We start from the raw sequence: 18,166 nt of genomic DNA on the forward strand, positions 1-18,166 counted from the left end.
TCTGTCCCTGAACCTGACAGTCTGGAGCGCACCTCCTCTGCTCCTCCTCTGCTCCTCCTCTGCTGTCTGTCTGTCCCTGAACCTGACAGTCTGGAGCGCACCTCCTCTGCTCCTCCTCTGCTCGTCTGCTGTCTGTCTGTCCCTGAACCTGACAGTCTGGAGCGCACCTCCTCTGCTCCTCCTCTGCTCGTCTGCTGTCTGTCTGTCCCTGAACCTGACCGTCTGGAGCGCACCTCCTCTGCTCCTCCTCTGCTGTCTGTCTGTCTGTCCCTGAACCTGACAGTCTGGAGTGCTCCTCCTCTGCTCCTCTGCTCCTCCTCTGCTGTCTGTCTGAAAGTGAACCTGACCGTCTGGAGCGCTCCTCGTTGGGCAGCACTGTCGAGCTGATCAGATAAACTATGATTCATAGGCTGATGAGGAGGCTGATGAGGAGGAGGTGGTTAGAATAAACAGAACCTCCTCTTTGGAGGAGGCCGGCGACCTCTGCTGAGTGAAGATACTGGTTCCATATGACACTAGGACACCAGGTCATGTTAGTGTCATGAGAAGGGGGTCACATAACGCTCCCAGGTTATGCCACATTTTGGTGAGAGGAAAACTGTCATGGCCATTTTCACAGAGGTCCGTTCACCTCTCACCTCCAGATACTTGAATGAAAATGAGCTCTGTGGGTACCCATAATGCTCCCCTTTACAGACACGCCCACTTTGTGCTTGTCTCTTGCAGTTTTCCTCACACAGTACACGTGTTATTCTCACCATATTTCTGCACACTGGGGTCTGTAACAGTCTTTGAGCTGCATAACTCAGGAATGACTTGAGCGCTGCGACTCAACAGGTCCGACTGTGCTCATGTGTCATGATGTCACCACCCACAGTGGTTGTTTCATTGTAGTGAGACCATTCTTAAAAACTTGACCTCACTGTATGAGATGACCTATTGTGACCTCTAGGTTAATCACAGCTCATGAACGGCAGCAGTCAGAGAATGATGTCATAGGTATATTAATAATAGCGAGGTTGTCAGTGGCAGATGTGAAAGAGGTCAAACAACAGTACAGGTCGGTATTGAACCTGTGCAGCTGTTTGCATTGTTTTCATAACTGAACCTGTGCAGGTGTCTGAAAATATTTTAACATTCCTCAGAAGCAGCGTACCACAAATTTTATGTACCACAGGTGTGTGCGTGACCTACCCTCAACCTCAAGTGTGTTGTTTCCTTTCACAGATTTTACACCTCCTCAAGTTACCAAAATGAAAAGCTTCTGTAACCATGAACATGCTCTGACCCTGAACATATCCTGTAAATGATTAAATCAAGACATGAGAATGTCACACTTGTGGAAAAACACCAGTGTTTTTGTGCCTGCTGCTAATGTGATGCAAACCTGATGTAACAGGGCAGTAACAGCCTCACGCAGCTCTGCCCTGGAGTTGAACCTGCGGTAGTTTTACAGGTTGGACACAAACAGGACGTCAGGACGCCCCCCCCCCCCCCCCGAGGGATCAGAGCATTTACTCAGAAATTTACAGGCAGGGCTGAGCAGGCTGAGCGCTCTCTTGCGTAAGCAGTGTTCAGGAATGCTGGGACTCCTTCCAGTTTCAAAGCATTACGCAGCGTTTTGTCAGAGGTTTGTGCAGAGTGGACTCCTGAGGTCGGGGGAGGGTGGGAGACGGGGGAGGGGACGAGTCGAGAGAAGAAGAGACAGACACAAGTTTAAAATATTAGGGAACATGAAGTTGGTTTTAAGAGGACAGAAAAGTGTTTGTGCTGAGTGTTGCTGTATTTTAAATCTGGACACTTTCAGTAAGTTGTTGACTGTTTGTTTCTGACTGTTGAAACTCTGGTTCGTCTCTGACTGTTGTTTCTCTGTGTCCTTTCAGACATGGACCAGCGGTGGACACTGGGAAGCTTTCTGTTTGTCCTCGGGCTGTGTTCAGGACTTAAACAGGGTGAGCTGAGTCTCTCTATAAAAACTACTGACACTGTCAAGGTCAAGGTCACTGCATCGATAACATATTTATACTTATCTGTTTATATCTTTACACTGTGCTTTTATTTCATCATGTTTATTACATGTCAAATGTTTTTACCAAGTCTAACGTCCGTCTCCTGTCTGTACAGAAGGCTTTTATCGCCCTCTTCTGGACACTGCTGTGACTGCAGGGACTTGTGTCTCTGTCAGTGTCTCTGTCCGTCCTCAGTGTCTCTGTCAGTGTCTCTGTCCGTCCTCAGTGTCTCTGTCCGTCCTCAGTTTCTCTGTCAGTCCTCAGTGTCTCTGTCCGTCCTCAGTGTCTCTGTCAGTGTCTCTGTCCGTCCTCAGTGTCTCTGTCAGTCCTCAGTGTCTCTGTCCGTCCTCAGTGTCTCTGTCAGTGTCTCTGTCTGTCCTCAGTGTCTCTGTCCATCCTCAGTGTCTCTGTCTGTCCTCAGTGTCTTTGTCCATCCTCAGTGTCTTTGTCAGTGTCTCTGTCTGTCCTCAGTGTCTCTGTCCATCCTCAGTGTCTCTGTCAGTGTCTCTGTCCATCCTCAGCATCTCTCTCCGTCCTCAGTGTCTCTGTCAGTGTTTCTGTCCGTCCTCAGTGTCTCTGTCAGTATCTCTGACCGTGTGTGTTTGTAGCCTGACAGTGGACAGTTGGGCTACAAACACATCATTCCTAATAAGATGCATTAAATGCTTCAATTAAATTAATACATTTAATAAACTGAATGTATAAATTAATAAATTAAGATTCTGTGATTATAACTTGACCAACCTACAGAGTTTAACTCTTAATGATGGCTCAAGGATTTATTTATTTTATAACTGTACATTTTTAATTAGGTTTTATTTGTTTATATATTTTAAGACAACAAAGTGTCAGAGAGCAAAGTATTGAACTAATCAACAGCATCACCATTTTGGACCGGTCAATATATCGATATTATATCAATACTGTGATATGAGACGAGACGTGATATCGAAGTGTTGTCTTCTCGTGGTTTTTAAGGCTGGGTTACAGTGAAGTGATGTCATTTTCTGAACTTATCAGACTGTAGCTGCAGATGGGAAGAAATTCATTGTAACATGTCACAGGAGTCTGTTTCTGATTGGCTGCAGGTATCCTCTGGCTCCACTTCACCACTAAAAGTTAAATCCTCCCCAGCTTTTAGTTTTCTTGTCCGCAGAATCAAACAGCCACAGCTCGGACCAGCTGCTGCAGATTTTCAGAGCCATTGTGTGGCAGCTCGCCACAGGTCACACTTATCTGACGCTTGGTGTGTTTTTGGTGTTCCAGACTAAACTGTCTCTACATTTACATTATATATGATGGTGCACCAAGTTTGTTGCAGATGCAGATTTACGATGTTCTGATGACATGGAAGTAAGAATATCTGAGAGAGCAAATATAAAGAGTACACACATGTCAAGACGACAAACCTTTTCTTGATTCACTTTAAAGTTTGGTAACGCACACTGAGTTTGTTGTGATGAGATGTGCTACATGAATAAATGTGCTCATCTTGCTGGAAAAAAAACAAAAAAATCTGACATCAACAGGTTTGTTGGGAGCTCTGTCAGCACTGACTGGATGAATAAATGATGAACCCACTCTCCACTGATGTGTGTGTTACAGAGAACTGTACCAACTTCAATCTCCAGTTTGAGAGGGTCTTCTCTGTTCCTGGAGACGTGGCTATGTTGAACAGCACCCTGGTGTCTTCAGACGTCTTCAACTTCACGTCTGTCCCGTACAACATTTCCTGGTATGACTCAAAGACAGGCCGAGAAATGACCAACCAGACCGGCCGAATCCTGGTGCTCGGGATGACTTTGTGGTTTCTTAACTTAAGGCTGGACGACGACGGAGAATATGTGAGCATACTGAGGTACGGTAGCATCAGTTAAAGTATAAATGTGGGGGCGTCGGTAGCTTAGTGCTGGCGCCCCATGTATAGAGGTGATGCCTCGCTGTAGTTGAGTAGGTGTGAGTTAGACTCTGGCTTGCAACCCTTTGCTGCATGTCGTCTCTCTGTCTACCCATTTCACACTGTCCTGTATATTAAAAAAGGCAAAAAGTATAAAAATCAATAGGGGGTTTGTGTGTCTGTCTTCACTGTAGGAATTACTGACCACTATTGAAAAAGTAGCACCTACTCTTTGGTTCATTTCGACACCTTACGTTTACTCAAAGAAAACAAACAAACAAACAGGCTGAAGATGTTCGGGCTGGTAAACACGCTCTTTGTGGTGTTTTAATTAACGTGTTGTTTATGATGCATCATGTTTGAGATACTGTAAATGGGAGGGGTGTAAATACTTGTTTCATAATAATGCGATATCACATTGATTCTTCGGACAATGATACGATATCTGCCGATATCACAAAATCTGCCACCATACGATTTGGGTACGATGTGATTCAGGGACCTGCAATCAATGAGCCGATATCATTTAACACAGTCTGTCACAGAAGGAGCTGCTGCAGCTTTATGTTTTACTTTAGGTCATAAAAGATAAACACAACAGCACATAAATAATAAGAGCAGCAAAGTTTCCTTTAAACTGACTCCACTAACACACAGGAAACAGCACATGGGTTCAGTTAACCTTCAGGGCTTTCTGTCAGAGAGATCTTTCTGTCAGAGATCTTTCTGTCAGAGAGACCCTTCTGTCAGACAGATCTTTCTGTCAGAGAGACCCTTCTGTCAGACAGATCTTTCTGTCAGAGAGACCTTCCTGTCAGAGAGATCTTTCTGTCAGAGAGACTTTTCTGTCAGAGACCTTTCTGTCAGAGAGATCTTTCTGTCAGGAAGACCCTTCTGTCAGAGAGATCTTTCTGTCAGAGAGACCTTTCTGTCAGAGACCTTTCTGTCAGAGAGATCTTTCTGTCAGAGAGACCCTTCTGTCAGAGAGACTTTCCTGTCAGAGAGATCTTTCTGTCAGGAGGACCGTTCCGTCAGAGAGACCCTTCTGTCAGAGATCTTTCTGTCAGAGAGATCTTTCTGTCAGGAAGACCTTTCTGTCAGAGAGACCTTTCTGTCAGAGACCTTTCTGTCAGAGAGACCTTTCTGTCAGAGAGATCTTTCTGTCAGAGATCTTTCTGTCAGAGAGACCCTTCTGTCAGACAGATCTTTCTGTCAGAGAGACCTTCCTGTCAGAGACCTTTCTGTCAGAGAGATCTTTCTGTCAGGAAGACCCTTCTGTCAGAGAGATCTTTCTGTCAGAGAGACCTTTCTGTCAGAGACCTTTCTGTCAGAGAGATCTTTCTGTCAGAGAGACCCTTCTGTCAGAGAGACTTTCCTGTCAGAGAGATCTTTCTGTCAGGAGGACCGTTCCGTCAGAGAGACCCTTCTGTCAGAGATCTTTCTGTCAGAGAGATCTTTCTGTCAGGAAGACCTTTCTGTCAGAGAGACCTTTCTGTCAGAGACCTTTCTGTCAGAGAGACCTTTCTGTCGGGGAGACCTTTCTGTCAGAGAGATTTTTCTGTTGGGGAGACCTTTCTGTCAGAGATCTTTCTGTCAGAGAGACCTTTCTGTCAGAGAGACCTTTCTGTCAGAGATCTTTCTGTCGGGGAGACCTTTCTGTCAGAGAGACCTTTCTGGAATAAATCTTCTCACTTATCAGTCTTAAAGTCTCGAAGACAAACTTCTGTCTCAAAGCTATAGTTGGTAATGTTGGAGAGCTAGCAAGATTTGAAAGCGGCACCTCCTCTAAGCTCCACCCCCTCCTCCCCCTCCCGTCAGTGCTCTGTCCAAAGCCACGCCTCCACAAACTTGAACGCGCATCCTGCAGTAGGAGTCAGCAGAGCAGAGGAGAGCCGAGTAAAATAACAAATCCCCCCGAAGCAAACAAATAATTACCTGTCCAACAGAAAGACAGCAACCTCTGCATCACTTTTCAGGCCCTTCAGCTCCCTCAGTTGTCTCCACCGTTCAAAAGCTGCAATGTTGGTTGACTCTGATTTGTCCTCACGCTTTATCCAAAGCCTTTTTTGTTGCAGCCTTTTCTGCCTCCGACTTTCTTTTCTCAGCCTGTTTAGTGGGGCGAGCCGTTACAAGTAATGCTGGAAGTGGTACTTTTGGCTGCATTTTCTCTGCCATTGTTCAGCAAACTCCTGCTAACTCTGTATTTCTGCTGAGCAGTGTGCTGAATATTTCTGGCAACAGTGACACATGAGGAGTGCACGCAGGGAGGAGGGAGGGAGGGACGGCGGGGGGCTCGGGCAGGACGAGACATGAAGGCATCTGATTGGTTCTTTCCATGTGCACCGCATGGCAGGGATTGGTCAGAGTTTTTACAGGCCTGCAGCTGCCACAGAGGTCGGATTTTTTTCGTTCCTTTTTCCTGAACACATTATGTATTAACTCCTCTCAGGATGAAGGACCATTTCACCCAGTATAACAAGAAGTGTTTCTGAACAGGATTACCAACTATAGCTTTAAAGTCCTGAAGACAAACTTCTGTCTTAAAGTCCTGAGGACAAACTTCTGTTTTAAAGTCCTGAAGACAAACGTCTGTCTTAAAGTCCTGAGGACAAACTTCTGTCTTAAAGTCCCGAAGACAAACTTCTGTCTTAAAGTCCTGAGGACAAACTTCTGTCTTAAAGTCCCGAAGACAAACTTCTGTCTTAATGTCCTGAAGACAAACTTCTGTATTAAAGTCCTGCTGTCTTATAGTCCCAAAGACAAACTTCTGTCTTAAAGTCCTGAGGACAAACGTCTGTCTTATAGTCCCAAAGACAAACTTCTGTCTTAAAGTCCTGAGGACAAACTTCTGTCTTAAAGTCCTGAAGACAAACTTCTGTCTTAATGTCCTGAAGACAAACTTCTGTCTTAAAGTCCTGAGGACAAATGTCTGTCTTAAAGTCCTGCAGACAAACTTCTGTCTTAAAGTCCTGAGGACAAACTTCTGTCTTAAAGTCCTGAGGATAAACTTCTGTCTTAAAGTCCTGAAGACAAACTTCTGTCTTAAAGTCCTGAGGACAAACGTCTCCAAACAGCCATAAATCAACATCATGTAACTGAAGTATTAAAGTCAGCTCAGTAAGAACTGTCCAGGTTCTCTGTGTCTTACCAATCACCCATTATGAGTTTAAGCACCTCTGCATAGTGAAATTTTCCTCTTCTAATGGATAAACAAATTATTATTATGCACTATCTTTTATTTACTCTCTGTTGGTTTAAGTGTCTGCGTCTTCAGACCGAACAGCTTGGTTGAAATTTGGCCTGAATGAATGAAGCTGAACGTTGCTGAAACAGCAGCTGATGTTGTTGTAGTGAGAGGTTAGTGGAGTGAGATACCGTCCAGACAGGTAACATTACGTCATGATTTGTCTCATAACGGCATTGTTTACATACGAGGTGTTTTCTCTCTGTTCACTTACAAATTATTTCCACTCTGCTGATTTATTCCTGAGTACATAACCTTATGCTCATCATCCTTTTCTTGGCTGCTGCTGTTTGACAGTGACACAGAATTTCAAAATAAAAGCATAACCTAAAGATGATGATATATAGATGTTGTTATTTGGCCTTGATGATATTGGATCGTTGATCATTAAATCGATACACTGATAAAGATCTATGGATCAGGTAAATGTCTATTCCATCTGTTTTAAATAAACCTTTAATGAGTGAAATGTTTGACTCTGTTGACTTGTTGTCCTCAACCTGAAAAAACGTTTTGTTTAACATGAACAATGAATCTCATCTTCAACAGAACTCCTTATTGGTGCTACAGACAGGCCACCAAGCTTGTGGTGGAACGACCCATCGCCAGAGAGTGTGGACGACCAAGAAAAGCTCGTCAGTCCCTTACAAAGGGAGTCACTGACATCCTGAGCTGCCCTCTGAAGGATTATATGAATAAACTTGACAGCTACAACATCAGCTCCTCCATCCAGTGGTACAAAGTGAGTTATGCACCTGTTGAGTCCTGCTGGGTCAGATCCATACAGATACTTCAGTGCAGCTCACACATCATACACTGGATCGACCATCTTCAGACACCATTTCAATGAGCTTTGTTTCTTTGTAAGGATTTTTTTGCAGTTGAAAACTTAGACTTTCTGTAAACTGGGGCCTCTTCTTTCTTTTTTCTGGCCAGCATGACGGCTATCACTGCTAATGCTAACTACTTTGTAGGCTTGGGTCACATCAAGGTATTAGGGTATACCTGGGTATTTAGAAATCCTGAAGGTTTGATTTTCAGTCAAAAACACACACACTCCTTTTTCTCTTTAACTGATGGAGAGATGTTGTACTGAGGTGATGTAGTTCACATTTAGCACCACCAGAGGTCAGTGTCTGCTGGTGAGACAGGCAGCTGAGTGACGGTGACTGCGAGTGGTGGCGATAACGTTACAGGACCAGTTAGAAAAGAAGTATGTCTCCGCCCCTGGTTGGGAGTGCAGTCACATACAAGTTTATCTTCAGATGACTTCTTCCAAAAGCGGCTGATTAGCCACATGACTCTTTTCAACACATCATGTCCGTTCAGCCCACTGATACGACAACACGTGTCATCGGCTCCTACAGCAAAAAGGACGTTTACATTGTGTGTTTTCTTTTTCCTCACTTAACCGTCATGCTGTATCCCGCCTCCATTGAAAGCGATTTACAAGGGGGAGGGAATTTGATTTTTTCCCTAACCAATCAGTAGAGATCAACGACTCACCCAGAATCTGACGTCATTAGTATCCATGCCTCGGGGGTGCCAAAAACAAGCGAGCATTGCACGTTTAAAATGTCTCCGTCGTCGTGCACGCCCAGCTGCATCGCCGTTAAATCCAGTTTAGCAGCTTCCTTAATTTGGTCCTCCATTAACGCGAGTAGTGGCAAAATACCTCGATAGCATCGTTAATGTGGTCTGTAGGATCTGTAGCGGTCGCCATTGTTGCTATCCTCACCAGTTACCCACCGGCGTACAGCTTGACATCAGCGTGGCGCTGATTGGCTAATCGCTAGACCCCCGGCGTTCATTGGTCCGTCCATTGTTTGGACGAGATAAATCGCAAATTCATTAAAGTCTGCCAGACCAGAGATGCAAGCCTACTCAGTTGAGTGGGCGGGGTCTATGGTCTGGAACCAGGCTATACCTTGACATGTTTCAGCGGAAACTTCCGCCTTCCTCAGAAGTTTCACTTGGTGGTGGTTGTGACGCGTCTTTATCAGCTGATCTGTCAATCAGCCGATATTAGGGAGGCGTGACCATCCTGTCGGTCACGCCACCTGGATCAGGGAGGCCATTGAAATAAGGAAGCGGGGTCCAGGGACAATGAACAGGGACGAGGGGGCATACATGCTGTCCCACAACTGGAGCAGCATCCTGGAGAGGCGGCGGACAGGACGGTCACGCCCCTCTAGTGTCGGTTGATTGACATCTCAGCTGATAAAGACGCGTCACAACCACCATCAAGTGACACTTCTGAGGAAGGCGGAAGTTTCCGCAGAAACATGTCAATGTATGTAACGCCCTAACATATCTGAGATAAAAGAACAACTAAAGTCATTGTCAAACAGTTGGCCTGAACTGGATTTAGCTACTCTCCAGATAAAGTGGGTGATCCGGTGGGCTTTAGACCACCCAGCTCTGCTTACCACACTGTTCCTTTGACCATGTGGCTGTCTACCATCAGGGATGTCAACGGATGACCGTTAATCTGTTAATTGCCGTGAATATAAAAATAAATGAATAATGACTAATATATGAATACTAAAATATTTCATCATCTCTAAATGGATGGTGCATTGAAGTGCAGCCCTAAAGCTCACTGAGGCAGCAGAGTGCCCGACTTAAAGGGAAAGGCCTCTTGTATTTCACAGCCTTTTTTGTTTCTTAAAAATTAACCAGTGAGTTACTGATCAATGGGTGTTGGCCTATCAAAAGCAAAATCTACTTTCTACCATCATGACAAATAAGTATTTTCTTTTCTTTCTTTTTTTTTTTTTTTACATGTCTTCACTTTCATGTGTCCTTTCCTCATCCAGGATTGTGAGCCCATAGTGGACGGGGTAGGCAGGTATACCTACATACATCCTGCCAGACTGAAGATTGCCAGAGTGGACCTTAAACACAACTCCTCCTACACCTGTACTCTGAACTTCACTCTGGGTGGTGTTATGGGATCTGTGTCAGAGACCATTGCTGCATGGGTATCAGGTTAGAGCGGAGATCACTACCTGAAACTTTATGCTGTTTGTTCACAATAGATTTATTTATTGGAACACACTTCACTTTTCCACATCACCAATAAAATCAGCAGACACTAGTGAGTAACACAAACATCACAGCAGGCTAAATACAAATAATGCCCATGAGCCTAAAATGCTTTAAATAACAGAGTCGGGGAGCTACTAACAGTATCATTAACAGTATATTTCTGTGATTAAATAAACACAACCTCTTGTCTGTCTTTTCAGAGATGTACACTTTGACCCCAGAAGTCCACGAACCAGCCAATGAAATAATCAAGAAACCAATGGGTGAGTCTGTGCCTACATCATATTCTGAGAAACATGTTATTTTGGAACTTAAAGTGTCCAAAGCTGACAAAGACCCATGTGTTTTGTCGACACTGCTGTAAATGTAAGTTGGGTACACTCCCGACCACTAGAGGGTGCATAGCACCCAGAGGTGTGTATATAAATTGGTATTTCCTGTTTGTCAAACAAATTTGACTTGACATAGATCTATTGCTGATCGAAACGTTGTCACTGAATAAACTGGGAGCCTTTTTTCATTTTTTTGTGACACCACTCTCAGCGTGAGTAAATGCATATTTTGAGTAAAATGCTTTGTAACGCAAATTTAAGCTGTGGGTCAAATTGAAGAATAAAATGATTGTTGCTTTGATAAATTTACAGCAGGGACATACCGATTTATTGGCCACGCATCAGTTTTGTTGATTATAATTTGTGTTACTGTTTGTGTTTAGGGTCAAATTTCAGCAAGCGATGCCGAGTGTTTGTACCGTGTGTCGGGAGTCCCTTCGTTGAGATCACCTGGTTGGTCAGAAACAAGTTAATTTATAGTACCAACCCCTCCGACCGCATCTACACAACAGAAGAACGGTCAGCACTCTTACCTTTCCTTTTTCTGTTTTCTTTTATCTCCGTCTTCTGGGATACAGCTTAAGTTTATATGCCTGTCTTCAAAATATCAAAGACATTAATCACGTTTCTGGGGATGTTTTCGTTTTCTTCATTATTACTTCCTGTGGAGCATGAATCCTTTTTAAACAATTATTTTAAGCAACCTTTTTTCTCCCAGCAGGCATGACAGAGGAAGAATACTAAGCTCGAACTGAACCGTAACATTTTATCATCTGTCTGTCCTCACCAGTATGTGGCGCCAGGATAAACCTAAAAAAGGTTTATGGTTGGAGCAGGTGCTGATAATTTCTGAGCTGAAGGAGAAGGACTTTGACACCAACTACACCTGTCGAGCATACAGTGCCAGGGGCTTTCCTGAAGGCTACTTTACTCTGCTACAAGAAGGTATATACACGGAGTAAGGGCAGGGACACATGCTTCAACTTTACTGCCTGGTAAATGTGACGTCGGGCACTGCCTGATACCCTTGTACCTACTCTCAGCAGAGCGCCGCTGCTGAATGCATGTAGGGAAAACCCTGGTTTCAGTCCTTGATTGTGATCTGCTGAGCTGCGTTTGAAGCTGTTGTAAAATAATCTATAAACACAGTTATGACTGCTTTACAGTTTCAGTATCACTGCACCAATTAGTCACCTATTATTAACGAGATACCGTCTTGTTCATTGTCTCAATGAATAAGAGTAAAACTCTGAAACTGTCAGAGAGAAAGAAAATGAGCAGATTTCTCAAAATGTTGAATCATTAAATTCATACAGATTTTTTATAAACTGTCACATGAAATCAAAATCATTTGATCACATCTGATTTATATGATACTGGGTGCTCTCGATGATCAACTCAACGGTTCAGACGTCACGATTCACCTTTTCCTGCGTATAATAATTAAGGACGACTTCAGACCAGGCGTACAAACACTTTGACCTGCAGGTGATACGATGAGGAGGAGATTTAATAGACGTTAAGAGACAGGTGAAATAGTTTTTATGTTGTTTGCCTGTTTCACTGATTGTGTCATTATTTTTGCAGCGGTCTGTAAAATATCAATTAAAGGCTCATTTTGAAACTTAATTTCAAAATTATTAAGTTAAATTACAACATTTTATTTATGTTTGAGCATCTGTTAATGATAGTTAAATTTTACTGTAGAATCAGTTTCATCTGTGCCTCAGAACACTCTGACTCAATCATCCATCACCCCTCTGACATTTAATAATAATGATAAGGATGACTGAGATTTTACCACAGAAACATCAGTGATTTTCAGAATGCTTGGCACTCAGTTTTCTGGCGACCAACTTGTATGTTGATCCACTAATCTTCTCGGTTTTTAATCTGGCAGACAGACGACCAGCAGAGGGCGCAGGCGGACACGTTCCCTCCCCACGCCATTAAAACATGATCTGAACAGACTTCGACTCAAACTTTGGTGAAGAAAAAGTGTTCATAATAAAAAGTGCAGGTCTTTTGATGCCACTCTGCTCAGACACATCGTGACAAAGGAAAAATCACTGTAAAACAGCTTTTAAAAAAACAAAGTGAACAAAATTTTAAATCTTATTTTTTGTTTTAAAGAGTCGTATTATTGTTTACAACAGTAATGTTTTGGGGGTCCGTTCAGTGCTGATAAGATCCGATCCATGCAGAGGGTTAGACCCAGTTAGACCCAGTTCAAACCTAGTTAGATCCAGTTAGACCCAGTTAGACCCAGTTCAGACCCAGTTTAGACCCAGTTCAGACCCAGTTTAGACCCAGTTCAGATCGAGTTCAGATCCGGATGTTTTGAATGTGGTGGCCACCACAAATAAATGAATGTGTGTGAAACCCTGAAAAGATCAATATAAGGATAGAACAACTAATAAACATTAATTATAATTAAAGCTTTAAATTTATGGAAACTTCCTGCAGCAGTGTAAATGTTCTGAGGACTCTTGAGATTGTTGCACTTTAAGAACACACACACACACACACACACACACAAAAACCTTGGCGGGAAAATGGGACGAGTGGCGAGAGGACAGCACTGTGAGTCAGCAACAGGAGGCGGAGTTATGGTGGATGCACTGCAGCGGTGTGCATGTCAGCAGTGTCGCAGACAAGAGAAAGTGAAAAATGAGAATTGAAACATTTCAAATATTCAGAATCAGTGTATGTCGATAAATTAATATTCTGTGATGAGACCACGAACACCTCATTCATTCTTACTCCATCTTATAACGCTCATGTCCACGGCGGAGATCTTAAACTGATGTTCATCTCTACAGATCCTGACGTCATGCTTCCCGTTGGATCGGTGCTTGGTGGTGTGACGGTTCTCTTCATTACCAGTGTCGTCATCTACTACCTTTTTAAGGTGGACATCGTGCTGTGGTTCAGGAGAGCATTTCCAGTCCTCTATACTAACACAGGTAATTTTTCACAGCTAATTATTTCTATGTTCTTTAAATACACAATGATAATGTAAGCTCACAGTAAAATACACTCACCACACCCAGATGGAAACTCAGCTCTGCCCCGTACCTGACCGCATGTGTCAACAGTACGAGCAAACAAAGGAAACAAATTAACCACAGAGCTGCCTGCAGTATTTCTCATGAAATGTCATCTGCTGGTTTCTTATGCAACAGATGAACGTTTCACTGCTGTGCGCTGACATTTAGTTTGAAGCCTGTTGGTGTAAAATGACGTTTGTGTGTGACATGACAGGGATCATCTCCATGTAAGAATGAAGTCATGTGTGCAGACTGAAGCACTGAAAATATCTGTAAGGACCTTTCTGTTTGTTTTCTGTGTCAGATTTGGATGGGAAGTTGTACGATGCCTATGTGGCATACCCACAGTCCTGTGCTATCGGGCTCAGTAAGGAAGTGGAGGTGTTCGCCCTTCACACACTACCTCAAGTGTTGGAAAAGGCCTGCGGTTACAAACTCTTCATCGCAGGCCGTGACTGTGTTCCCGGGGGGGGTGAGTCACCAACAAAACTCTGCTCTGATAAAATGTGATTTAAAAAAAACTTTCAACCTTCAGAGTTTTAATGAAAAGTTGAAGCAGAGGAACTTTTTTTTTAGCTCATCACATCACTCTGTCACAACCCAGTGAAAGTCAACATGTATCAAACATGTTATTTGTCACATGGTCACTGAAGGTAGTGCTGGTTAATGCTGAATGTAGCGCCACATTTGGACAGAACGAGATGTCACAGGTTAAATAACTGTTTATTAATTTATGAGTGACACAGTGTCACATGCTCATATTTCCATTAGAAAAGTGACTTTTGAGTCTTTATCTATGTTACAGGCTATTATGTCTGCAGGCCGTCACCTGTGGTACTTTTGTTTAGTTTATCAATATAGATAAAATAAACAACATGAGACACAGCTTTGATTTTTACTTCTCAGACTGCAGACGGACTTACTTATTAGAGGTTTTTAAAATATTTGAAGCTTCTGTTGTTGAATTAAACTTTGAACTTCTTTGTCAAATTTTATGACATCATCACCCTAAAAAACAACCCTTGATCAAAATCCTCAGTTTCAATAAAGTAAATTCTGATTACTAATGAAAGTGAGCAGGGGTGAAAATCCCATTTCATAGTTGGGGGGGGGACAATAAACAGTAAAATTTTAGAGAATAATTCCGGGGGGGGGGGGGGACAAGGATGAAAAGTTGTAGCCTGTCGTTTATACAGCATCTTTTACTGCAATTTGACGCTTTAATCTTTTCTCTATCTCTCCAACAGGCAGGCATAGGACCTTTCTTAGCACTGGCTGAGTCCACCTGCACATGTCCAGATTTAAAACAAAATGATTGAAATCAAATTAACATGTACACATCGACAACAGTCAGGTGCGCCGTGCTGTTCAAGGTGCTAAGTGTGTCTGGAGCAGAGCAGGTCTCTGTCTCCCCGTGTGCAGTAGTGTGAATATTTATGCTATTAAGTAAACGGAGAAAACATGTCTCTCCTTCTTTCCCTCTTTTTGCTCTGGCTCAGGTGTGTGAAATGGATCTGTCGTCTCTGGCTGGCTGCAGGAGCAAACTGTTTTGTTTGTTTTTCGTTTTTTTTTTACCGGCAGTTAGATAAACATTTCCTGCAATTAAACTGGTGAACTGGTTTATAAACAGTGTGCTGTGAGATCTGCTGCTGCGCACCTCACAACCGTGCGTAATAATCGCCTGTAATGGCCACTCCCCGTCAGTTAAACTGCACGTCTGTCATGTTTGTCTCACTGACAGGTGGAGAGCCTACACATATTAACTACGAGCCGCTCCGTCACTGACTGGTCTTGTCCTGTCCTCTCCCTCTTCTTTCTCTCCTGTCCTCTCTATCACTACACTCTGGCTTTTGAACAATGCAGGAGAAATGTTGCAGACAGTTTATATTATCAGCCTGGGCCTGGGGCTTGTTGTAACAGTAAATGGGATGTGTTGTAACTTGTGTAAGTTAAACTGTGTCTGTGTGAGTGAACATCTTACCCTGCGATGCGCGATGTGGACAGCCGGGTCCAGCCACACGCTGCTACTGCTGCCAAGCAGCCCCGCCCATTGGAAAGAGTGTGGGATATACCACTACTAGGAATGGGAGGGGGGGGGACTAAATCTTTTAAGATTTAAATAGCACATTATTGCGCTTTTATAATGAGCACCGCTTACATTGTGCTTTTAATAAATACTACTGCATTGTTCAAAAATTATTAATTGTGTATCAAATTATTCTAGGGGGGGACAGCTTTACTGAAGGGGGGGTCATGTCCCCCCGTCCCCCCCAGGATTTCCGCCCCTGAAAGTGACAGCGTCCTGACAGCGTGCCGAGCGAACACAAATAACCTCCTTAAAATAATCTTTTTTTAATGATTTTGTTGTGGTTGTGTAAGTAGTGTTATAGTTTTAGGCTATATAAATGTAATTTACAGTGATGTTCGATTGCAGCTGGACCGACCGTTGATACAGGTGTGTCTCTGCTTGTCTACGGCAAGCAGGAGAGCAAACTTTATTTTTCCCAGCAGTGAAAGTTGTTTTTTAAAGGTTAACGCTGACAAATATAAATTGAAGCAGAATATTAGTTAGACAAAAACATACTGTAAATTTTGGAAATGATTACATCTACATGTTTTTAATATATTTGGCTTTTGTAAATGACAGAGCTCTGAAAGTGCTGGACATTTTTGAATGGAAACAATCCTACACAGACACCACTGGAGTCTAATTCTGCAAAGACTATAATACTAATAATATTAGTGAAGCCTTGTGTGAATAAATAAACAATACATAATTGTAGAGCTAACATCTGAATAACTAACAGGAAACTCCAGAGATCAAACTGGCTGATATATTAGGATCATGAAATACTGGTCTACATTGTCTGATCAGAGATCATACGTGTCGCTATGTTGGGGCTCATCGCTCACGTTTTTCACTGCGTGCCTTCGTCTTCTGTTTCCTCCTCAGCCATCGTGGACTCAGTGGAAGAGAACATACAAGCTAGTCGCCGCCTCCTCCTGCTCTACACCGCCTGCACTTTCACCACCAAAAGACACACAAGCAGCACCAGCAGTGGCAACAACAACAACAACAACTCAAAGAGCAGTGATAACGGTGACAACAGCGACAACAGCGACAGTAAAAACAGCGACCAGAGTTTAGACGGAGGTGAAGAAATCTATCCTGACGCCAGGCAGCAGCTGGAGTGTGTGGCGGCGATGCACAGAGTGCTGCTGGAGAAATCTCTAAAGGTGAGAAAACTTAATGAAGCTGTTAATTCTTACTCCACACATAAAGTCCAGTCACACCTGATTTACTGTGTCAGTCTACCCACAGCTGATAGTAAGGCCCATTAAGGCTCCACTGGTCAATATTTACATTACGCTTCGTGTCACTGAGCTGATCCCATTTCCTGCAGCGTCAGGCGGACGTTCACATCAAACAGACACCCAGCAGCAGAGTTTGGGTTTCTGCTGACACCTTAGACTCATATCCTGACTGACATTAGACCAAACTCTGTGTTTCCATTTTCAGTCTGACGTTTCTGTGAAGGTCGATTTCATCACTAGAGACGAATCTAACGTACTTTTAAGTCCAAACTCACAGCCATGCCAACGTACCTGTTTTACCAGGCTTTTAAGAGCCAGGCCGCGCAAAGTGAAAACGAACTACGATGTCAGGTGACCTGTCTTCTCTTTAGCACTCGCCATTGTTGTTACTGCGTCTCATTGGTTCCAATGTACCACTTAATCATGCTTGACAACAGTGTTAGTCACAACGTGCTGATTGGCTAATGGTGTTTCCTGCTACGTTCATTAGTCATCTTTTATTTTAACTGAGAAACTGATGTTTAATGTCTCGATGACAAAGCTGAAGTAGGAACATAGACAATGGAGGATGGTCAGAGGACGGACCTTCAGACAACTCCCCGCTGGATCCACAACCTTTCTGTTGCTGCATTTACGCAGATTAGACCCCGCCCACTGCGAACCCAGGCACTGTGGTTTGCGCTGAGTCTGAGGTGCCACGGCCGCTACTGTGAGCTCCATCTTCTGAGCTTCTGCCTATAAAATGCTTCACTGGAATAAAACTGAAAAAGTTATCGGTTTATATACCACTTTTCTATGTAGTGTTTGATGCTGCTGAAATAAGCAAGGGATCGCCTGATGTGATGTGTATTGTTTCTGGAAATATGTCTAATGATATCTGTAGAGGTGTATGATGTCACTTTGTCCCATGGTCAAGTGTTAAAAAATTAACAAACACTGCATTAAATCTTAATATCAAATCATAACTAATCAACACCAACGTATCAAATCTGTAAATAAGCATCTTGTCCGAGCCCGAGTCAGCACTGGCTAAAAATGAGTGGTTGCTCGATAAATGTCTCGTACGTTGATCTTTGCTTTGCAGATACAACAGGTTGTGGATTCACCTGTGAAGATCAGAGTTAATCTTCTCAGATCGCTCACAGCACACGACGTGTACCTGAGCATTACTGTGTTACAGGGAGAAAAACATTCACAGTGAATTAGTGATGATTTGATTAATGATTAAAAAAAGGCGTCTTGATTCTAGTTCGAGCTCTGTTTTACAG

The 18,166-nt window shown here is 43.2% G+C and overlaps 1 protein-coding gene across 3 annotated transcripts in view; it reads left to right on the forward strand.

Moving 5' to 3' along the window:
• LOC117251372 (interleukin-1 receptor type 1) overlaps positions 1 to 18,166 on the forward strand; it is a 35,701-nt gene that overhangs the window by 14,209 nt on the left and 3,326 nt on the right. For 2 of the 3 annotated variants that reach the window (XM_033617619.2, XM_033617618.2), the window contains exons 2-11: positions 1,884 to 1,952; positions 3,615 to 3,867; positions 7,700 to 7,892; positions 9,970 to 10,141; positions 10,402 to 10,464; positions 10,917 to 11,052; positions 11,324 to 11,478; positions 13,356 to 13,499; positions 13,888 to 14,055; positions 16,537 to 16,820. In XM_033617619.2, the coding sequence (XP_033473510.2) occupies positions 1,886 to 1,952; positions 3,615 to 3,867; positions 7,700 to 7,892; positions 9,970 to 10,141; positions 10,402 to 10,464; positions 10,917 to 11,052; positions 11,324 to 11,478; positions 13,356 to 13,499; positions 13,888 to 14,055; positions 16,537 to 16,820 (1,635 nt within the window). In that variant the 5' untranslated portion in view covers positions 1,884 to 1,885. Of the gene's footprint in view, positions 1 to 1,654; positions 1,807 to 1,883; positions 1,953 to 3,614; positions 3,868 to 7,699; positions 7,893 to 9,969; positions 10,142 to 10,401; positions 10,465 to 10,916; positions 11,053 to 11,323; positions 11,479 to 13,355; positions 13,500 to 13,887; positions 14,056 to 16,536; positions 16,821 to 18,166 lie in introns of those variants that run through there. The other variant, XM_033617617.2, reaches the window with a different exon arrangement.

The sequence above is a fragment of the Epinephelus lanceolatus genome, chromosome 14, assembly GCF_041903045.1.
Source record: "Epinephelus lanceolatus isolate andai-2023 chromosome 14, ASM4190304v1, whole genome shotgun sequence".
Taxonomy (NCBI): domain Eukaryota; kingdom Metazoa; phylum Chordata; class Actinopteri; order Perciformes; family Serranidae; genus Epinephelus; species Epinephelus lanceolatus.